This window comes from Schistocerca nitens, chromosome 10, assembly GCF_023898315.1.
Source record: "Schistocerca nitens isolate TAMUIC-IGC-003100 chromosome 10, iqSchNite1.1, whole genome shotgun sequence".
Lineage (NCBI taxonomy): Eukaryota > Metazoa > Arthropoda > Insecta > Orthoptera > Acrididae > Schistocerca > Schistocerca nitens.
Genome location: NC_064623.1, coordinates 1,583,548 through 1,608,143, shown reverse-complemented (window position 1 = coordinate 1,608,143; position 24,596 = coordinate 1,583,548). Strand labels below are relative to the sequence as shown.

The following is a 24,596-nucleotide window of genomic DNA, read 5'->3' as shown; positions in this document are numbered from 1 at the left end:
CCAAACGCCCCACCGGACGACCGAGGCAGCGCCGGACGGGTGACCTGGCGAAGGACCTAGCAGCCCCGGGAACTGAAGACACCTGGAGGAACCGGGCACAAAACAGAAAGGAACGGAGGCAGTTTGTGGAAGCAGCGCGTGGTCGGCAGGGCCTGTGATCGTTGAATATCTGTCTATCATTTGGAACTACTCCTATGTAAATACTCTGAAATAAAATTCCATAAATATTTACCCGATGTCAGCCAGGCAGGAAAGACACCAGTACTAGCACCAATATCTGTAACGCTACACGGTCGGTGGCGGAGAACAGCTCACTGGCAGTCGTCTAGTGTGCTCAGTCCCGTGTTATGTAGACACGAAATCTGCCCCCGACTACAGATTCTCAAAAACTACACTCCACAATCGTGTGATAGTAGAGCAGTAAAATTCCCACAAAGGAGAAAATGCTGGGCGAGTTGTGTGAAAGCATTAAGTGAGGGTTCAGTGCACCACAGTGAACACAGTCGGTAATTCTGTTTTGCAAACATCCCGAAATTACAACTGCCTGAAGGCTGGCACCGACAGCCAGTGGTGTGGAGTGGCACGCTTCGTTCAAACACAGGTGTCTGCCCTCCACTAGAAAAGTGACTTCCTTCACAACTGTCCCGAGCCCACTTATGTTCCACTGAAACTGGGAGCAACCTTACGAGCTGGCGTTCACATTTGCTTCGCCCTTACCTTTCGATCGGTGTGGGAACAGAAGTCTTAACACGAGGTGGTGATGCGGTTTACTCTGACAAATTCCAAACCTCACTCTGTCTGTAGGTTATCGACTTCACTGGACTACCCTTAAGAATGTGTCAGATTGGTCAATTGTGACTTCCATATAACCTGCACTTTAGTCTTCAGCAGAGTCCCCAGATGAGACGAGTCTATGGCAATCTGACAGCTCCGGGCCGTTTCCGTCTCGACACATTCGCCGCACCTCTCTTCTTCGGCAAATATTGTGTCGACTCTCACTGTGAACGGACTGCGCGGCTTCGCTCCGTACGTCTATAGTTGTGGATTAGCAGTAAGAAGTATGCTCTCGGGTACTCTCGGGTGCTCTCACGTGCCGAGGAGTTTGCAGTCGCTTTTGCGGTATGTCCCAAATCGACAGATGCCTTTTCTGGAAAGCTGTTTTGGCCACTAAAGACTGTGCCATTACTGAGCTACTCGCAATTTTTACCTCGCAAATTTTATTTTCGTCCCTAAACGCCTGACAGTCAGGGCTGCAAACTTCCCTCTCAACAATACATTCACACAGCCAGATCCGAACGCAGGTACCTGCATCGCATCCAACTCTCTCACAATCCCCAAATGTCGCACTTCGTTATCTGCGACACCCAAAGCGGTGCATACGACAGGAGGTTTACGGTCTCACATTTGAGGGATAAACATTAATTACTACTGTACGTGGGACGACATTGGCTGCGATGTCACTACTTTGATTTCTTCAGTTCGTCTAGCTCACCACCGCTCACTCTGTTACAATTTTGACTCCCGTTGTGCTGACTCTGACTTTTCCTTTACGTCCTACATACCGGTTCTCCGTACGGTACGGAAGCCTCACCAGAATAGGGTGAGTCACGTAATTCGGGCCACAGTCAGGTACACATCGAGCTCTTTCACGTTCCACACCCGCTCAGCTCACTGCAGTGTGGCCACATTCGTCGAATGTGCTATGTCGCTCGCGTGCTTTCCACTTTTTAGCATACCTGTGACACTCTACTAGCTTTAACGTTCAGAAGAATGTGACACCATTTACAAACTTCCCTCCTCCCTCAAAAAATTCGGGAATGTGTTCTGAGGAAAAAGCTGCATCCCGCCACTAGCGGGGATTCCTCACTCGGTCAGAGTTCACGGCCGGGCTGCCCGAGCCCTCCTGTCGGGTAGACATCACTGCTCCTGGGAGTGATTTTACACCACCGCATTACAAAGATCATCTACCGTTCTAGACACTCCATGCAGACAGGGGACCTGACAGACAGAGCGTGTGGGAGCCGCCCTACCCTGTCGACACCGGCAACCTCGAGAGTCACAGTTTTTCCTACAGAGGTGTGTACAATCCGATCTCCTGAATGCCTCTTCCTTCTTCCGACACACACTTTCTGTTCAGATACGTATTTCAGTTTTTTAGAAGTTTCTTTCGACGAGAGATACGGGAGCTTATTTTCACAGTGACATCCCATTTGCCGATGTAGAACGAGAGACTCAAATAACCGACAGTATACTTCCCTCGCTCTTCGTACGGCCTTCGCTAGCAGAAGGACACGGCCAGCAGTTGCTCCCATTTTGTGACTGTTTTGTTACGAGCTCAATAAACGACACGTGCCTACACTTATAATTGTGCTGCTTTGAGTATTTACTTCGAGCTCATGACATTGAAATAATTACTGATGTAGTAGCTCTGTTCACACAATGTGAAAACCTGGCATTGTCAGTCCTCCATTATTAGAAAATAAACAACTATGCGAGCTACAGTTATACAAAACAATGGTTACAGACCTTCACAGTAGCCCTCTAGACAACGTTTTTAACCTTTGTAATGCCGTGGTGTAAAATCACTCCCAGGAGCAGTGACGTCTACCCGACAGGAGGGCTCGGGCAGCCCGGCCGTCAACTCGGACAGAGTGAGGAATCCCCGCTAGTGGCGGGATGCAGTTTTTTCCTCAGAACACATTCCTGAATTTTTTGAGGGAGGAGGGAAGTTTGTAAATGGTGTCACATTCTTCTGAACGTTAAAGCTAGTAGAGTGTCACAGGTACGCTAAAAAGTGGAAAGCACGCGAGCGACACAGCACGTTCGACGAATACGGCCACACTGCGGTGAGCCGAGCGTGTGTGGAACGTGAAAGAGCTCGACGTGTACCTGACTGTGGCCCGAATTACGTGACACGACCTATTCTGGTGAGGCTTTCGTACCGTACCTACCCTAGCGCGCTCTACAAAAATAAAATAAGTTCGTAGACATTTACCGTACGAAATTGCAAGTTTATCTTGTAACAGTCTTGTAAAAGTAAGTTTCTCCACAAACAACTAACTACATAACAGATGTATAAATTCTGCTAACAAAGACAGCCAAATACACAGCAACTCACGAATTTGTGTGTTTAGTTCTGATTCTTGTTCCTGGTCCTATACAGGGTTAACAGGGAGAGGGTTTACTGCTCCAGAACACTTAGATGTGCTACAATTGAATAAAGTAAAGAAGTCAACCTTTGTTTGGCACCTAGCTGAGAGTGGAGATCAACTCACACATAGTAAGATGAAAATGGAAATTCTACACTTTGCCAACAAAATCAGAAATATGGATCCACTAGAAGGAAATGAAATGCCAAAATATTAGGTCAGTGCATAAATTCAAAGGGTTTTTGTTTCACATGTTGCTATTCCACTTGCTTTTGGTTTATTTGTCAATAGTCATGTTTTATTTGTAGTTCACTACTGCTATTTGAGTTTACACATTGTATTTTACAGTCCGGAGACAGTGAGTGGCACTGCGGATGCTAGAAACTGGCGTGCCAAGTGGAGAAATCTGAATGTTTCCGACAGATTCTTCCGTTTCCACGATTCACGTCAGTGTACTACAGAACTGGAAAATGAGATGCGACATTTGCACGCAATGGGGAAAGTTCGAAAGTCAGGTGTACGGGTATCGTACGCTCTGAGCCAAAAGCAGTAGGTGGCCGTACGTGCATCTCTGCTCGCTCATCGTCAACTGGCCTGTGAACGACGCCAACCGTCGCTACCCCGCATCATTAATGGTGAAGAGAAATTGTATCTTTTTGTTAACGTATGGAAAAGAAAGGAATGGTTAAGCCCAAACAAAGCAGCAACTCCCTGTACAAAAATCTGCACGCATTCCAAAAGTTAATGTTATTTATCTACTGGAACAGTAGCGCTGTGGTGCACTACAAAATGCTTTCCCGAGGTGTGACCACTACTGCTGACATTTATTGTAAACGACTGAGAAATCTTGCCGACGCAATCCGAGAAAAATTACCTGGAAGACTGCGTGAAGCAATGCTACTCCACAATGACGCCTGCCTGTATTCTGCTAGGCTGACGAAGCTACTATACGGGAACTGGGTAGGGAAGTGATTCTGCACTCAGCTTACCCACCTGATCTTGTGCCCTCAGATTTTCACCTTTTCCATTCTCTATCGAACAACTTTCGAGGAAATTCCTTTTCGGACGAGAATGCGGTGTGAACACGGCTCGATGAGTTCTTCGCCTCAAAACCGAGTGATTTCTGCTCTCGTGGAAGAGAAAAGTTACCCCGGGATTGGCGGACTGTTATAAACGGTGAAGAAGAATGTATTATTGATGACTAAAGTCTCTGTTATGTGTATCTGTTGTGTTCATTAAACATACAGGAAAATGCTACAAAATTATGCATTAACCCAATACACGATCAGTCATTCGGCAACTTTATAGTGAGGGGGGGAAAAAGAAACTGGGTAGCAAACAAACAAAAATTCAAAACATTTGAGACCATTTACTATCAAAGAACGAATAAAACACACATGTATCAGTAAAATCCCTATGTTACCCCAATATTTATGTAGAACTGCACTTTATCAGCTTTCAATATTTTTGATTCTTAGCACGCACAATGACCATTATAAAGAATAAAATAATAAAATATAAAATGTGCCTTAGAATAAATAAACCTGTAAGAATGTGTCTGTCAATTATATTACAATAGCTGCTAAAGATCAGTACTTGCCATAGGTTATTTAAATGAAACATGTAATGTATGTGTACATTCTCATATAAGATATTTTCGTAATATTATCTACTATCACAGACGTAACACTGTGCAAAGACACATGCAAGCTACTGGCAAAACTTACAGGGTAATGTTATGTCCCTAAGTAATGTAATACGATTGTAATATTCCGGCTGTGAGTACCAGTGACGATGTGCTCCAGAATTTGATACGACAACGCTCTTTGCAGGGGGAGGGGGAGGAGCATCTATGTTTTCTTGTAATTGTTGGAAATAAGTAATGCCGATTGGATATTGTATTTTTTTGTTGGAGATAATTTTGCATACAGGTGTAATTTTGAAGTGCAGGGATCAACCTGTAATCGCGATTATCAAGAATAAAAATTGGTTTTGTGGGAAAAAAGGAAGGTAAACATCTTTACGAACCTTTATTCGATGTTGGATCCTCAGATCTTCATAAAAACTATTAGTGTGTTTAGCAAAATGGCGCACAGTGATTACTTCGCGAATTAACAATACTGGGCGAATCTGCTACCATCACGGTCCGAATAATATGCAATATTTTGCCGTCAGCTTGTATGTTCAAGATGTTCCCTAAGTGACCAGTTTGTTAGACAGAAGGTACCATACTGCCACTGTTGTTCAACCTTATCATTCTGAAAGTGTTTCCAGAAAACAAAATCATATGGCGACTGAATATTGAAGCTGGTTAGGGAGACAATGTCTTCACCGCGAGTTGTAGCAGTTTTCTCCAACTTTGCCTGGTGTTCTCTGAGAACCGGAGAAGCAGAAACCTCTGACTGCCAACTCATACTACACCTAATCCCATTCTCTCCTTACAGCAGCCACAAAGAAAACACATTCATCTGTAGCCAAATTTTTTCACATATTGTTTGTATTAGGTAAAAATTTTATAATGTATACATATAGGCAAAATATTCAAAAGAGAGTTTTTTAATGCAGTACCTGTCTCATATTTGTCAAAGACAAAAATAAAAAAACAAGTTAGTTAGCTAATTAATTTTTCTTTGCTATGTAGGAGTCTCATTTCAGTAAGTAACAAATAACAAAATTGACTTTAATGCGCAGTTCTTGTCAGAGGTGTGTTATCGTGCTCTAACCTGATGCAAATTGTGTTTACAGCGCACTGTGCTTGTAGGTCAGTAGCCACACTTGGCATAAAAGCAAATGTTAAGAACAAATATTAGATCTACTATTTGTTTTATGTTTACAGTCCAATATGCAGCTCGTATAGACGGATGTGAAAACAACTTAACTGCCAAGGATAATATAATGAATTCGATAATACAAACAATAAGGTGTCATTCAAATCTCTTCCGTGCTAATACCCAATACAATCGAGGTGTTCCTTCATTTGTCACATAAATAGGCAATCATTTAGAGTAACCTAAGAAGGTAGATTCTAATTTGACGATAGGAAAAGTGTGAAGCGAGCGGTGCGGGGGAAATAGCTTTTGGAGGTGAAGGGGACTCGGTCACTGTGGACTGGAGTCAGTAGCATCCAGCACTGACAATAACTATTGCAGAAGAGGACAGGATAGAACACCCCCCCCCCCCAAAAAAAAACAAAAAAAACCTTTGCCACATGAGGAGTTCTCCAACACAGTCTTACATCTTACATACTGGTAGTGAGCACGCTAGAGTACCCGGAGGTTCTGGAATTTATGGCAGCCTACACTAGAGGCAGCATATTCAGGTGTAACTGTACCACGCAGTCTGTTGAGAGAGAATCGGGTCCTCGAAGACTTTTGTGGGGGTGCACAACAGTTTAGTGTGCGGATGGTGTGACGAGCTAATATTTGTCATGGGGAATGTATCGGTAGATACCCTGTGGAAGAAAACACTCGAAATCTCGTTTACAATTATTCCTAATACGGAAAATAATGGTACGGATTCTCACCAGTTGAAATCAACCTCAACTTTAGAGAAACAGCAGCAAATTAAAAATGGAGGAGCGTGTGTCTTATTGTATTAGAGCGTATTTCAGACTGGTGACCTTTAAGGAGTTAGGAAAACTGGGAAGAGAGGGAACAGATGAACAGAGTCCGGAAAAGACTTACGACAATCCTCCGGTGGTACAGAAAAGCCCTGAGGGTTCTGTATGTCTGGTTTAAGATGGACTAACACTTAATGAAATAACTGAAATGGAGTAATACTCAGTGGATTAGTGACAGACAACAATTGTGGGGTCCAGGATTTGAACCCCAGTCAGTACCGGGGGTTTACAAGCGTAAGTTACAGTTACGCCAACCTCCAGCGACGACTGTCGACGCAAAAAATTCACATTAAACTGCCTTCAGACCCAGATCACTGTGTAGGTGTGAGGACCCGAGACGGGCCCAGTAAGAGGGGAGTCTTCACCGGGCACACAGCTGCTGCACGTCTGCAGATACGGCAACCTGTACGGCATTTGCACTCGGGACACACGTGCACCTATTTCCTGCACTGCCTTTCTGCTCGAACAGATCGGAGAACACATTTATTAGACCTGTAGATTGAGCAGCACACAGTGAATGAGAGGGGAAAAAAATGGTGGTGAATGTGAATGATGTAATTAAATCCAAAATGTGCAAAGAATATTACAAAACAATGAACAAATTACTACGACGCTTCCAGATATGGGGAGTCACTACTGAGAAGAACTTACTTCATCCCTGTTAATAAGTCTGAGATACATTCAATGTCCTGTTACTCACAGGGATTATTTCCTCAACCGAAGGTCACAGACAGACTACCTGAAGCCACAGTTTACCTGTTACAAATTTCAAATTAAAACTGAGGAAACTGAAGGAAGGTACGTAATTAACCTCCTCGAGAACTGCCATGTTACCATGATGAGGAGATACGTGCACTCTGGTGTCACCCGACTAGCTGTGATGGTGAGAGCTTAAGCTCATGGTAGGGCCTCCCTAACTGGACAGTCTCTCAGGTAAGAATCATGTGGAGAGCAGCTTCACAACCATTCCCAGCTCCATCCTCTGCAGAACTCCAGGCTCCGTATCCCCGACGACTTCACCATTATCCTCCCGGCAGACGGAGAATCTACCACTGTGGCACTGGGCCGACAGGAGTGCATTAGTGAAGGGCTGTGCCAGCTGACTGAAACCTCTAGATATAGCACAGGCCGACGAGATCCCGTGCCTGTGATTCAAAATGACCTGCAGTACCTCTTTAAAACCTCAAGCCCCTCACAAGGACTTACACCTCAATCCATAGAACTTATTTCCCCACCCACACACACCCACCTTTTACCTTCTTCCTAAGGTCCATAAATCCAATCATCCTGGCTGTCCTGTAGTTGCTGGCTTCAGAGCATGTATATCTGCCTTAGCTGATCAACACCTGCAACTGATAGTACAAAGACTTCCCTCCTATATTAGATTATCTGTAATCTAGGCTCGTCCCACTCCCACCACACACCTCGCTCGTCACCACCGGTACCGATGTCCCCCACGTACGTGGTCTGTCTGCGTCGAACTTTTCCTCCGTTAGCACCCACCCGATTCCATACCTGCGACATCCTTCCTCTCACACTTACCGACAAGTAGCCCATCTTTGAGGGACAGACACGCAAACTAATCAGAGATACGGCCAGGGTAATCGGGACGGTTCCTTCGTATGCCAACATTTTCAGGGGTTGCTTGGAGGGGGCTTCCCTGGGATCCAAAAGACTGTTTCGGTTTAGATACATCGATGACATCTTTACTGTACGAACTCGTGGTGAGGCGAGCTGTTAAAATGCCCGGAATCTCTCAATACCTTCTCCCAATTAAATTTCACGTGGTCCTATTCCAAATCGCGTCCCACTTTCCTCGACACCGAACTCGTCCTCACCGGAGGCCAGCTACACACTTACGCCCACATTAAACCTGCTAACAAATGACAGTACTTACATTTTGACAGCTGTAATTCTTTCCGTGTCAAACGTTCCCTCCCACACAGCCTCGGCATACGAGCTAACGTATTTGTTCGGATGCAGACTCTTTACAGCAATACGTCACCGTTCTCACCTCAGCCTTCACTGGACATAGTTACCCCACCAGCCTAGTTCAAAAGAAGATTTCCTGGGCCATCACATCCAATCCGGGTACTGCCGATCCCTGCAAAAAACAGCTTCGGAGCACGTCACCGGTCACCGAGTATTATCTGGTCTGCAATGTATTGATCAGCTACTGCACAATGAGGCCACGAGTCCCAAAAATTGTGCCCTGAAATGGCACCCATTCTGTCTGAGATTTTGCCCACCACACCTAGAATAGCTTTTCATCGCTCTCTCGATCTCTGCCGTATCCTCGTCAGACCCTGTGCTCCTTCTCCACCGGTCTCCCTACCCTTTGGCTCCTCTACCCCTGTGACCGTACTCACTGCAAGATTTGCCCTACGCACCCTCGTACCATCACCCGTACCCGCCGTGTAACTGACAAAACGTATACTATCGAAGGGAGGGCCACCTGTGAAACGATACGTCATATACCGGCTGTTACGAAAACACTGTTCGGTCTTTTAACACTGGCGTGACGGCCACCACATTATCGGTGAGGATGAATAGTCGTAGGCAGAGGGTGTAACAGGCAACATACGAGGATATCCTTTGTAGAGTATGCTCTACAACACGACAGTCGTGACCTCAGTGCCTGTTTCACCACACGCAATATACGGGTTCTTCCCCCGGACACCAGTTTCTCAAAACTCTGCAGGTGGGAACTCATGTTACACCACTTTCTTGGTTCTCACCACCCTCCTGGCCATAATTTACGTTAATTTAGTTTGTCTCAGCATTTCTTCGCAGTAACTACTGCTTACCTTGCGTGAGAGAGAGAGAGAGAGAGAGAGAGAGAGAGAGAGAGAGGATGTGCAATTTTGTTAATTATTTTGCACACAGTGAGTCTCTCGAGGGACAACACGTGTCTCCGAACTGAAAGGACAGACATATTAACTTCGGGGGAGAGAGAACTCGTGGGGCATTTGTGCGGGTTCCGAGGATCACTGCCCCAGGTCGGAGTAACACATTAGCCCCAGAGTGAGACCTACAGTCGACAGTATTGGAAGCAATTGCAGAAACAAAGAAACATTTTAAAAAGTATTCATTCTCTCGTGATGTATCGAACTGTCGAGTTGACATTTATACTCTTTTGTGCCATACGGAGAGAAGAGAAATGTCGTGTTCCTGTATTCAGAAAATTTTATTAAGAAGAGGTAACATACTGTCTCTGAAGAACAAATGGACAGTACTTTCGAAGAGATTCTTCACAATATAAAGCGTCAAAGCTGGGGACGAATAAAAAAGTTTGCAAAATAATATCCAGCAGTTACAGCTCAGCTCATAGAAATTAAACGTAGACAACAGAACATCATCGTAGCGTACGTGCTTTACAGTTCCGAAAAAGAATTCCTCTGAATGCTAGAGACTTCTCAGTCCAGTTCACATGCCTTTTGATGACTCTGTTCCTCTGTTATATGGCGAGTTCTTACCTTCAGTCCTTCAATTATTTGTGTTGTACCGAGACTTTTCATTACTGTAGTAGTAGTAGTACTAGTAGTAATCTCAGTTTTCAGTTACATAGTGGCTAAAACAGAGTTCCAGAACGAAATGCCATGCGCATGACTAAGGACAAGTTATGTCTGCTGAGAGGATAATTTTGTCCCCCTTTAAACTGGCACGACCACCAACCAGCTGTCCACCAAAATGAAAGGCTGACACCCGACAGCGGTCGAGAGCAGAGTCGACCGACCAGGCGGAACACAACTGTCAGAGTTCGGTGGCCGCTTCACGACCCGTGCTACCCATATTCCGCCCAATTGTACTGGCTCGTCCAAACTCTGCAGATAGAAGTTGTCCTCCCAATTCATCTTCCGACCCTATAATCCCGCCTCCCCACTTTCCGGTCTCGATACCTGCTGGCCCCTGGCCCACAGGCCCGCCCGACCTGCTCCTCCCTGCCACCACGCACTGCGTCGGACTCCCCTGCTCGAGGCCGGAGTGAACTTCCGAATGACGTGTCGGTGTCCTTATACAAGTTTTCGAAGTAGACTCCCACCCACCCTCTCGGGATACGGCACGGGGTCAGCACCGTATCACCGGAAGCATTTTCAAAAATACTGAACACGTATATTTTCATGTTTTAATCCTACGCATCGTTTTTGAAATATTTCGTTATTTATAGATAAAAAACTCACCCAGTATGTTTACACACTGACAGAAAAAAAAAAAACACAATACAAAGGGGGAGGCGTGCAGCATAAACAGAAATTGGCAGGTACGTTTCTCCGTGTAAAAGATTACGTCTATTCAAATTCTGTGCCACTCGCATTAGAGTGGCACTAGTATCGCCACTATAAGGACAGAAATAAAGTTCGTTTTAAATATACGCCGAACGGTTGTGAGCGTCAGTTACCTTCGAGATCGGCCGAGGAGAGCCGATGTGAGTTAAGAACGCCTTTAAGATGACAAAGTCGTTAACACGTGAGTGAGTTTCGACGAGGTCCTGTAACAGGGCTACGAGAAGCCGGACGTCCCTCCTGCGATACTGCGGAAAGGCTCGGCAGGAACGTAGCCTCGGTACGCGACTGCCGGTAGAGGCGGTCACGAGGACGAGCGCCGCGTCCAGTGTACGGCTCCGGTGCGTCGCACTTCTCCAGTAGCGGCAATACGAGCGGCAGCTGACAGGACAAACTATTACAAATCGGATATTCCGAGGACAGCTCCGACCCAGATGCCCCATGACGTGCATTCCACTGACCCCGAACCGCCACCATTTGCACCTCCGGTGACGTCGAGAGAGAGCTCGGTGGAGGGCAGGGTGGAGGCTTCTCGTATTTTCCGACGAAATCCGGTTGTGGCCGAGTGCCAGTGATGGCTGTATGTTGCTTAGGAGGAGGCCAGTCGAGAGCCTGCAATCAGCTGTCTGTACGCTAGACACACCGGACCCACACCCGGAGTTTCGTACGACAGCAGGAGCACTCTCGTAGCTATCCCGAGCGACACGACTGCGAATCTGCGAGTCGATCTGGCGATTCGAGTGGTTGTGCTGCCGTTCACGAACGGCATTCCGGGGGACATTTGCCTACGGGATTACGCTCACCCACATCCCGACAGTGTAACCCGACACGCTCTACAGAGTGTCGGCATGCTGCCATCGCCCGCTCGATCGCCGGATCTTTCTCCGACCGGGCACGTACGGGACACCGTCGGACGACGACTCCGGCATCGTCCACAGAGAGCGTTAAGCGTCACCGTATCGACCGACCGAGTGCGACAGGCACAGAACTTATCCCACGAACTGACATTCGGCACCAGTACGACAGAATGCGTTCACGTTTACGTGCTCGCATTCGACAGTTTAGCAATTATACCGGTCGCTAATGGACCGGCATTTTACATTTGCAGTGGCTTATCTCGAGCTTACATTAACCTGTCATCTTGCAATGTTATCAGTCGAATACATTACTTAGACAAATATGTTACTGAAATTTCATTACTCTACATTAATTATTTTTTGGTGCCGTGATTTTTTTCCCCGTCAGTGTATATCCGAAAGCATAGCAACATTTTCGGCCCCCACCATCTGTGTGCCGGCTACACATTCGAATCTCATTTACACAGCGTATAACAATATCAGCTGGAACTATCGTGATTCCAGTAATAATTGATTATCTTTTTCATTTTGAATCTAGCTATCCATTTTGTATATATGTAGTCCGAGCCTACATCTGACTTTATTCCATTTCACATAAATTCAATACCCGGGCAATATTTTTCAATACGCTATCTGCAACGACGCATCTGATTTTTCCGGAGATCGTGTTAATTGAGAGTAATCGGTCATTATAATTATTACTATGGGGGACTATAGAAGAGGTAATCAACAGTTTTGGAAACACTGACACACGCCATTAGGAATAATGGAATCTAGACTTTAGAGAAATAAGTTTTAATTTTCTTGAAACTAATTAATTCAGCAGAGAAATGTAATTAAAATTTAGACACACTCAAAATTACATTGGCATTTTGCACCATTATACCTGTTTAATTTCTAAGTTTTACACTATACTTCTGTTGCTCTAATTCTTTGGACCAAACAGAACCCATCATTAATCAATTACACCATTAACTAAGTATTTGCATCAACTAACACGAATTCAAAACTTGCTACTTTACTTGTAAGAAGTGAATTCAAAATGTAGTTATACACAATAGTTCTGTAACTTTTTTTATTTACTAACTGATCATTATGCAACCAAATTATTGCCTAAATGTATAGCTCTTTCACTCCAGTAAATTTCAATAAATTTTAACTATACTGTTACATAAATTATTACATAGTTTCCAAAATACAAAAATATCTTTACACCAGTTCATAAATGCCCCTTCCGACCTAGAATCTACCACGTGCTGCCACTTCTTAGACGCAATACCTAAGTACCGATGTCGGATGCCGGCAGTCGACGTGTCGGCATTGTGCAATTCTGTACGTCATATCTCTGTGAGTGCCCGTGATCAAAATTCAGATAGCACCTATCCATTAGCCATATAATGCTACGAGGTTACTGTCCCTTATATTAAGGTGTTAATTTGTTAGTGTCAACTGTATACATTTCTGTGCACTGTCATCAGTCCTCGTGAAACCTATTGCGTCCACTAACTGCATAATTTGGTACCAGGTTTGGAATGTTCATCTGTGGAACTTCTTATACAAAAGTGTACTCTAAACATTCAGTGACACTGATCTGGAGGTTATAGTGTGCGTCTACTTACGGTCAATATCTTAAGTGAGAATTGAGACTGGCCATTCTGTTGCTTCACGTTTTAATAAGAGTGCAAAAAGAGTTACAGTAATTCAAACACCGTGTCGCAGCCACGAGTTGAGAATCTGTCATTAAACCAGTTTACAGCAATACGGCAAACTCCCACTGTAGAGACACCGAGTTCGATCCGGGATAACAGGTTAGTACACTTACAGGTGGGTTGTCAGTTATTCCCCTTCGGTTCTAAAACCGATTTTGATAACGTAAGACGAGTCACTGACTGTGTCACTCGAGAATGTGCCTTATCCGTGACGGGTTTCACGAGCAGAGGCTTACAGACGCAGCTGCAATATTTTTTCTGGTAACTCACCTTACAGGGAGAGGGAATATTCTGTAACTCTCAAAAATGTATTTACAGCTATTATATACTTGACACCTCTGCTCTTATCTTCCAGGGAAATGTGTGTACAAATTCTAATTCACAAAGTGTGACTTTACGACAGATACTGTACTACGCACCGGCCAGTCACCCCGGATTACCTCTCGTGCCGAACTGTAAAGTGAAGCAATTTCACAAAACGCAGCCAAAATTTACGGCTCGCGAGTAGAGAAACGTATTGCGAGCAGCAGAGAAGAGCCCACCTGTCGTGTGCCGGCGACAGTCCGTCCGCCTCCGCGTCGCCGTCGGTTCCGTCGCCGCCCGGCGTGTCGTCGCGCTCCTCGTCCTCCGCGACTGCCGGTGCCGACGGCTTCTCGTCTCCTCCCTCCTCCCGCTGCTGCCGGTGTCGGTGCTGCTCGGACTGTGTCAGCTTCACCAGCTGCTGCAACGCTTCCAGCACAATTTGCCTGCGGATCGCAAAAACTGAAGTTCGACACTGTGGGCTTTTATTTGCGAAATATTTGTGCGAAAGTAGCGAACGAATGCCGGGAAATGTAAGGAGAAAGCGGCAATTTGTAGAGCTGTCTGAAATGGAGCTACTCTCGTGAAATAACTTTCTAGATATACTATCCACAGAAAACACAGTACAAATAAATAAAAATGAAAAAAAATTAGTGTTTTGGATTGCACACTCGAATCTGTATATAAATCACACAACACAGCTGGCATGCAGGACAAATGCCTTCAACTTAGATCTGAAAACTGGTGTTTGTCACCCACTTTCTTCAGTCCTACAGTGAGTGTACTGAAAATTTCACACGCAGTGGTAGAGGCGGATCGTCAGTGTAGCTCGAGATAAGTTACAGACTGAGGACCGAAACTTTGTCAGTACGATCCGGCACCTCGAGCAAATTCTGACTGCCCCACCACCCTCCCCGGAGACAAAAGGAGGCAGTAGCGATAATTTCCCCTATTTCGGAACATTTCAACTTATGTACGAATGAGGAGGGAAAGGTGTGAAGATAATGAGGCACTAGGGAGTGCACAGTGACACAGGTACAGAAAAGTCAACTATTCTGCAAGCTGGTGCGAGCCAGAGTGAAATGGGGTATATTTAATAAAGGCTGTGGAAACGAGTGGAAATTTATTCCAGTATTTGGGATTTCTTATTTCCCGGGAGACTGAGAATGTGAAGGAGAGCATTTTTGTGTAGCAGACAGACAGCTAAACATTGTGTAGTGGAGAGATGTGGCTCACCTGTTGGTCTTGAGCATCTTGATCTTGCGGGTGAGTGCAATCCTCCGGTCGGGGACGACCGCCATCAGGTTGAAGCGGATGTCGTGGTAGGGTTCTCCCGCCGTGATGCCCAGCCTGTCCGTGATCACACGTCGGAATTTCTCCGTCCAGTCTTCCTTTTCTCCCCACGGGCCTACGTACGAGAAATGTCTCAGAATAGGTATTCACGAAGTGTCTCAGTTTAAAACACCGGGCCATAACTTCGGTGTGCACTAATGTTAGAGGAAAAAATCTTATCAAAACTAGCGGCCCGAAACAGTTTGATGTGACTTACACGATGCACAGTCTCAACTTACAAAGGGCGACCATTTCTGTCGCTCTGGCAAACATTGTTCTGAGACCTGTGGACTGGAAAGTTACTTTTTCCCCCCATTTTTTTTTTTTTTAAAAAAAAAAAAGAGGAGTCGGCACTCATCATACAGTAAGAATTAAAAGTCTAGGTTTTCACAGCGAGAGCCAATTCAAACAAAATTGGTTCTCGAAATTGCACATGACCTGCAGCTCTTGTATTGTACCACAAATGCTTCCACATCTACGAGTCCATTCTGGAATGTTACCTCTGCCATTCGCTGCTGGAGAGTACTTAACCGGGGTACCAATTCAGTGACTGAGATCTGCCAGTCGTACGTTCGTAATTATCTTTACCTTTACATCTCTTTCTGCACTCGAGTTGCTCCTCACAGCTGTCGTCTCACTACACAGTACCACTCGTAGCTGTATCGAACTTCTTCACCCTCTGCAGGAAAGCACTGTGGTAATGGAAGATTATGTTTACTATTCACTAGCTACGAAATTGGGCAACCACTTCTTTTCAAAATCTCTCTCTATTTAACAGTCCCCATAACACTTTCAACATATCAATTAAACATTCACATTTAAGCTCTTAATAACTGAACTCGTAGACGGAGGACCATTAGTACCCCAAAGTCAAAACATAAGAAAGAAATTAAGTAATTCTGTACAATCTTCGATTATTTTTCTTGTCCCAGAACAACAGCCAGTGTCGTTCCAACCTCCTCTTCTTCGGCACAGACGGCACCCCAGTCACGATGTCAAAGTAGAGACGGCTCCTCTTCCACCGCGAAAACACTCGCTCTGTGTCGTGCCTCATGGTTGTACTGTGCTTCCATTTGTATTTCGTATCCACGTACAAACAAAATAACGCGTGCACAATATGTTTCTACAAAATCACCTTTTGTCAGCACAGCAGAAAGGAAGTGGGACGTGTTGCTACCTTTAATAGCTACTAAGATGAAAGATCTCGTGTACAATAATGAGAATGAAGAGTGGTCACAGCATGCTCTACAAAATGGACTCGTCAAAGTTTCACTCATACAGGCCCCAAAACTGATCTCGACACACCCCTATTGATAGTCCGTAGTCATACATCAGTGGTTAGTCATTTGTAGTCAAGTGTCTTAATGTCACCGTGTATCACATACTATCACAAGAATCAAATAATAGAAAATCCAAGATGGAATGTAACCATAATACGAAAAGAAAAATTTCTACTTACCATATAGCAGAGATGCTGAGTCGCAGATAGGCGTAACAAAAAGACTGTCACAAATTAGCTTTTGGTCAGTATGACCCTCGTATAGATAGGTGTGTGTGTGTGTGTGTGTGTGTGTGTGTGTGTGTGTGTGTGTGTGTGTGTGTGTGTCAGTCATCTATTTTTGATGAAGGCCATACTGGTCGAAAGCTAATTCGTGACAGTCTTTTTGTTGGCCTATCTGCAACTAAACATCTCCAGTATATGGTGAATAGCAACTTTCCTTTTCATAATATTGATTATATCACAAGAAGGATATGTATGTATTCACGTGATTATACAATATATTCCACACATATAAATTGTATTTTTCGACTTAATGTTTGTCACAACTTATTTCTTTGCTCTTTGGAGCAATTATGCACTCGTTATCAGTTTATTGCTACTGCTGCACTTGATAATGTGCAATAGCCGTCTAAGGGACTTTAACTCTTCTACAGAGGATCAGATTCTCCTGAGGTTATGAACTTCTTTAGTGGATCAATATTGTAAAGTTATTTTTCTTGACCCATTCTTGGGTCCACCAGAAACAATGCTTTAGGATGTGACATCCTTGTTATCTTAAAAGGTCCACAATACCTAGGAAAAAACTTACTTATTTGCTTTTTGAAGTCCAAGTTCTGACAGAATTCTTTAATTAGAACTATGTCATTTATCTGGAATGATGGAATTTGGGCTCCCTCATTGTATTTCCTTACTCGTAATTCTGCATGTCCGTAGATTATCACATACTATGTAGTTTTTTCTTAAAGTAGATCATTTAAATGGCTTAGCAATAAAATTTTTATTCATTGCCTCTACAGGGGATAGTCCTGTAGACATATGTGGTAACTCATTCAAGGTTACTTGGAACTCAGACATACAACTTGTACTCAGATAATCCCTATCAGGATAATACGTCCTACATAAACATCCAATCTCTTTCATGACTCGATCACATGGGTTTGATTTTGGCTGGAACTTTGATATACAAATGTGTCTAACTCCTACCCGTGTTAAGAATTCTTTGAAATGATTACTAGTAAACCGTGATTCACGATCCGTTAACATTCTCCATGGTTTGCTATATCCACAGAATATATATCCCTTTAAGCAATTTATTACAGTGGCTGGCATAGCCTGCTTAATGGGCTATAACTTTGCATATTTGGACTGACATCACATACAACTTCTTTTATGTAACTCATGAAAAAAATCTGCAGCTTTTAGATCATGTAGTGCCTTTAGAATTGTACGATACATTGTGCATGAGACACTAATGCTATTTTCTTTGACACTCTGGCATACCTCATACGCTCTTAATATTTCTCTTCTCTTTCGACTTAAAGCCTTAAAATAATAGAATTTACTCATACACTTGATATTCCAAAGTGCCTGCAGCCTTTATGAATAAACAATATGAGATCGCTCTCCACAATTTTTTTCAAAACAGCACGTCATCCACATAGCTTTATCTTCTAATAATAGTGATGTCTGTTCACATCTTTCTCACTTATTACCAAAATATTAATCAGTTTTTACATCTTGTAATGTTAGTCTCCTCAGTACAAAGATATTCAGGATATGTGTTAAAATGTAACTCATGGCCCATCAACCCTTTTATTTCAACGCTCTCTGTTGGTGAATGAAACCACTGGACCGTATTGTACTTTTGCCTAGATTTCTCGAATTCAAGATTTGTGTACAAAACAATTTTTTCTATAATTTTCGAATCTATAAATAATAAAAATATTTGCAATTCACTCGTGACCCCCCCTTGCTTCCCCAAGTGGACCAGGGAGATGAGTAATAATATTTGGTGCCAGTGTCCTAGAAAATTTTGAATGGATGGGTTTGTTGGTCCACATTGTCTCTAAGTCTTTACCTAGCTCAAAATTTCTCTCATCGTCTACATCTAACTGAGAATTATCAAACTCGACTGCTCCTGCCGCACAATGAAATACATCATCCTCATCATCAGTATTAGATAATAAATCATCCTCGGTTTCTGAACAGTTTTCTGCATCGATATTGTCGCCATCCTCTGACTCAGCCTCCTATCGGAGAACCTCGTTGTATATCTCCTCAGGAGGTCTAAGGAGTTGATGTGCCATCTTAGTAAGATACCAGAAGAGAAAACGAAACTTAGATGTAATATAAACATCAATATGGGGTTGAATCCTCCCCACAAAAGAAACTAATAAGTGTGACGTAAACAGTAAGGTGGGGTCGGATCCAGCCCGAGCGCGGGTAATGTAGGCTTCGGATAGAGAGGGTAGCTGCAGGTCACTCACCAGACAGACGTGGCCTCCTGGGCGTTCTCAGGACGACTGGCTGGTAGGGTAGCTGGAACCACAGCGCTCTCAGAAAAGGGAGTGCGGAGTTATAAAGAAAACAGACTCGCTGGGGTTGGGTCCAACCCCAACCTTATCGTTACAGGGTTAAGTCCTTGTTCAGTTTTATTTCACTCTTGCCACTATTTTGGAAATTCATTCCGATACTTGACAGTCTCATCCACAGAATTAGAATTACCACTAGTGGTGTCTACTTTTTCTTGTACATTCTGTTCTTCAAATACCTGTATATGCTTCTCCAAACTAGTTAAAGTACTAAGATCACTAGTTCTTTCAATAAGCTTTCGACACAAAGATAATTATTATACCAAAGTCAAGAGTAAGTAATTAATTAAGCAATTCCACACAAACTTCTTCCGTTTTTCTTTCTCTGGAACAACAGCCACTGTCGTTTCAGCCTCTTCCTCTTTGGGATCCACGGATTTCCCGAGACATAACGTCGGTGTCGACAGCTCCTTCTCCACAAGGAAAGCACTCGTGCTCCGTCGCATCTCGTGGCTGTACTGTGCTTATATTTGTATTTCATATCTGCACACAAACAAAAAAATGTGTGCACAGTACGTTTTCTTTCCACACGACGTCTTTCATCAGCACAGTAGAAAGGAAGTGAGACACACTCCTACCTTGAGTAGTGACACTTACTGCCACAATTCCAGAGATGTTAAGTGGCATTTGATACCAAATGACAGTTGATCATAGGAAAAACTTTGAATGAAATCAACATACGAAACGATAGCAAATAGTTCACTGTTTGCGTCGGCCAATATACTGCCATATTTTTGGGACGGTGCACTCGAGATTAAATGCTGTCAAAATGTGCAGTCTAAGCTATGTAATGTGTGAGAAATGCAGGGCAGTGGGATGGTACCCTTACTGGTCAGAAACCAAACACTTCATAAAGAACACCTCACACAGGTGACAAATGTTACGACCCAATATCTCGGTGACAGCTCCTACAAAACTACTGTCTCGTGGCAGCTCTCCTCAGTCGGCTGGCTCTCAGTATCGGCCCTCGAGCACCACTCGACAGTGGACTCGTAAGCCTGGGACCGGTCAGTGGAAAAAGAAGCGAGATTAGACTCGGGCATCCCAGACTGTGGCCACCGGAGATGGAGTACGAACTCTGATTAAGGAAAGACAAGGAAGGAAACTGACCGTGCTCGTTTCGGATGAACCGGCACCTCTTCTCCCTCTCTTACCCCTGTACAAACAAAATCTCGTAAAACCCTACGTGAGATGAAGAATGCCCACAAGATTATTTGGTACACCCCAAAAGATGACAGACCCCACAACTGACACAAAATGCCGGCTCTGCAGCTCCCCAACTGCCTGACACGATACACATTTTGCAGACGGCGAGACACTGACCATTCGCCCGTCTCACTGCCTACTCCATTTCCACCGTAGCTCTAGCTCGCTGTATACTTGTTATTTTAATAATAGCTGTATTTAAGTGGTAAATAAGGTCACAGTGTGTCAACACAGATTTCAAACTCTGGAATTTACAATAACAGTCTCATTTTTATTATGTTGTCGGAATTCTCCATCTACATCCATAATCTGCAAACTACTGTGAAGTGTACAGAAGATAGTAATTCTCACTGTACTACTTATCACAGATTCTCCCTTTTTCCAATCGTGTACAGAATGTGGAAAGAATAACGGGCTAAACATCTCTGTGGACACTGTAACGAGTCTACTCATTCCTCGCGAACCAGACGAGTGTACATAGGAGTTTTAGTATACCCCCGTATTCCTCACTTACAGTCCTTTCTTAAAACTTGTAAATTCTCAATGTCCTATCAACAAACCCAGTCAATTACACACTTTAGCTACAACTGATCCTACGTCGTCATTTCTTTCCTATACCTCAGATTGTTATACCCAGGTATCTGTACGAATTGATTAAATCAGACTGTGAATCACAGACGACGAAGCTGTAGAAAACATCATTCTTTTGTTTCACGATGTGCACAATTGTACATATATGAACATTTAAAGTGAGTCATCAACCTCTACACCATTGAGTCATTCCATGTCAAATCAACACACCTATTTTACCTCACCCTCTTAGATTTTGCTGAAAGTTGGTATACTTATAGTGGGCACTGAGACTAAAAAAAATACCAAATTTCAATTTTTTATCTCAAACCATTCCTGAAATATGGCTATGTAAACTTTTCAAAAACCAGCCAAAAATGTGTAACAAACTTTTTTTTAAATTGTCCTAGGAGCTGCCCTAATTGAGCTACAGAACTGGGAAAGGTGTCATTTTGCATGATCTTTCCAGGGATGTACAAAAAACATAGCTTCTAATTAATAACCTTTTTCAAAATACTAAATAATATTTTGATTTAATTTTAATTTTTTCACAAAAGTACATAATTGAAAATTTTCAAAATATTTCTATAACTACTTCATACTATTGTAAATCACATGGCAGAATATAAATCTGGGATGATGATGGGTTCATGGTGAAAAAAAAAAATTATTCAGGACTCTGTTTTTCACGAATGGCCCTAGTTTGACCAAATTGACCTTTAACAAACAGGAGTATCTTTAAAATATAGGCTACTGAAAAGTAAGTAAAAAAGTATTAAAAATATCAAAACATCACCTTAATAAACCAAAACTAATCAGCATATTTTATAATTAAGTTGATTGCTTATTTTAATTTCATACAACTTCACTAACAGTATATTAACCGATATAACAAAAACAAGAAATTGAGCATTTACCTACAAACTGAAATAAAGTATGAATAAGTACAAGTATTTACATAATAGTTCTGGTCCATGATGTTTGTAATGGAACTATTAAACAAATTAAATACGTAATGGTTGTTTTTGAGTAACAGGTATCTGTACATAAATTTAACACAATAGCTACTAACAATAATTTTGAAACAACTTTCTATAAAATATACATGAACACTAACCTGAGACAAAAATTAAGTTTTGAGTTGAAAGCAGTTTCCCAATAAATTGTCTTGGAACTTCACATATTACATTTTAATAAAGCTGACTGGGTTTGGTTTACATCACTTTCATTAAGAATGTATGTTCTCCCTGTCGGAGTAAATGGATTCACTTTTGTGAGAACATCCGCAACTGACACCCACAGGACATCTGGATGTGCAGGATATGAGAATGACTTAGCTGGTCCACATGGATGAAGAAAGGTTATTTTCACTTCATCAAGTTCTTCGTTTTTTTCTAAAATGTACCCAAGCCACCAGTTTCTGCCATATACAGTGGTGACATAGCCTGATACATCTTGTAACTTCAGTTTGTCTGGTGATGTAGTTACTTCCCTCTCCCAACTCTGCATATCACCTGAGAAATATTTGACTATTAAATGTTTTAACAGCTACTGAAGTTGGAGTGAAGTCAGGGTCTTGGATGATTATCTCTGATCCAGAAGATTCTTCAACACTTTCATCACTGATGGGCTCTGGTGTATTTTTCAATTTGGTTACATCTTTCCTACATTTATCACAAATCTTGGCACCACTTGGTATCTGAGGAAATAAGTTGGGCATCCATGTTGTGACATTTCTCAGTTTTTTTCTGTCTCTAATAAAATGATTTGACTTCTTCAATGGATTACAACACTGCACTCTTACAGCACTGCACTTTTTACTTGGTTCCATATTTATACAAAACCACTTATAAACTGCCCTTCAATGAATAGATTTACTTGAAAATGAACTATTAAATATAATAGATACAGACTGGTCACCACAGAGGTAACAATTGATTTGCACTAAAACCACAGTGCACAATAATGTTGTAGGCACACAAAGCATTAGAAGGTAACAATGCAGACTACATCATCTCATCAATGGCTCCAGTCTCTGAATTATTGTACAGACATCAAGCCCTATGTATACGGTCCTCTACTGACATACTGCAAAGATCAGCACATTCCTCAAACTGGGGAACTATCAAGAATGGGGTTCCACAAGGGTCGGTATTGGGTCCTTTGTTGTTCTTAATATATATTAATGACTTGCCATTCTATATTCATGAAGAGGCAAAGTTAGTTCTCTTTGCTGATGATACAAGTATAGTAATCACACCTGACAAAAAAGAATTAACTGATGAAATTGTCAATAATGTCTTTCAGAAAATTACTAAGTGGTTCCTTGTAAACGGACTCTTACTGAATTTTGATAAGACACAGTACATACAGTTCCGTACAGTAAATGGTATGACACCATTAATAAATATAGACCTTAATCAGAAGCATATAGCTAAGGTAGAATATTCAAAATTTTTAGGTGTGTCCATTGATGAGAGATTAAATTGGAAGAAACACATTGATGATATGCTGAAACGTTTGAGTTCAGACTACTTATGCAATAAGGGTCATTGCAAATTTTGGCGATAAACATCTTAGTAAATTAGCTTACTACGCCTATTTTCACTCATTGCTTGCATATGGCATCATATTTTGGGGTAATTCATCACTGAGGAATAAAGTATTTATTGCACAAAAGCGTGTAATCAGAATAATGGCTGGAGTCCACCCAAGATCATCCTGCAGACATTTATTTAAGGATGTAGGGATATTCACAGTAGCTTCTCAGTATATATACTCACTTATGAAATTTGTTGTTAATAACCAAACCCAATTCAAAAGTAATAGCAGTGTGCATAGCTACAATACTAGGAGAAAGGATGATCTTCACTATTCAAGATTAAATCTAACTTTGGCACAGAAAAGGGTGAATTATACTGCCACTAAAATCTTTGGTCACTTACCAAATAGTATCAAAAGTCTGACAGATAACCAACAAGTATTTAAAAAGAAATTAAAAGAATTTCTGAATGACAACACCTTCTACTCCATAGAGGAATTTTAGATATAAATTAAGAAAAAAAATTATAAAAAAATAAATAAAAAAAATAAAAAAATTGTTATATTAACTTAATTATGTTGTTAAATTAACTTAATTATGTCGTGTATTGGAAAATTTGACTCATTCCACATCATTACGAAATATCGTATTCATGATCCATGGAACTAGTATTAATCTAATCTAAACTACCTTAAAGGTCCGTTTGGTCAAACTACGGCTGTTAGTGAAAAACAAGAGTCTGGATTTTTTTTTTTTTTTTTTTTTTTTTTTTTTTTTTTTTTTTTTTAACAATGAACCCATCATCATCCCACATTTATATTTTGCCATGTGATTTACAACAGTATGAAGTAGTTATGGAAATATTTTGAAAATTTTCAATTATGTACTTTTTGTAAAAAAATTAAATCAAAATATTAATTACCATTTTGAAAAAGGTTATTAATTAGAAGCTATGTTTTTTGTCTATCACTGGAAAGAGCATGAAAAATGCTGCAAAATGACACCTTTCCCAGTTCTCTAGCTCAATTAGGGCAGCTCATAGGGCAATTTAAAAAAGTCCATTCACACATTTTTGGCCAGTTTTTGAAAAGTTTACATGACCATATTTCAGGAATGGTTTGAGGTAAAAAATTGAAATTTGGTATTTTTCTTAGTT

At 42.2% G+C, this 24,596-nt stretch overlaps 1 protein-coding gene across 2 annotated transcripts in view; it reads right to left on the bottom strand.

Moving 5' to 3' along the window:
* LOC126210143 (ubiquitin carboxyl-terminal hydrolase calypso) overlaps positions 1-24,596 on the bottom strand; it is a 154,922-nt gene that overhangs the window by 87,274 nt on the left and 43,052 nt on the right. For both annotated transcript variants that reach the window (XM_049939293.1, XM_049939294.1), the window contains exons 5-6: positions 15,154-15,325; positions 14,160-14,363 (exon numbers count right to left, since the gene is read on the bottom strand). In XM_049939293.1, the coding sequence (XP_049795250.1) occupies positions 14,160-14,363; positions 15,154-15,325 (376 nt within the window). The remainder of the gene's footprint in view (positions 1-14,159; positions 14,364-15,153; positions 15,326-24,596) is intronic.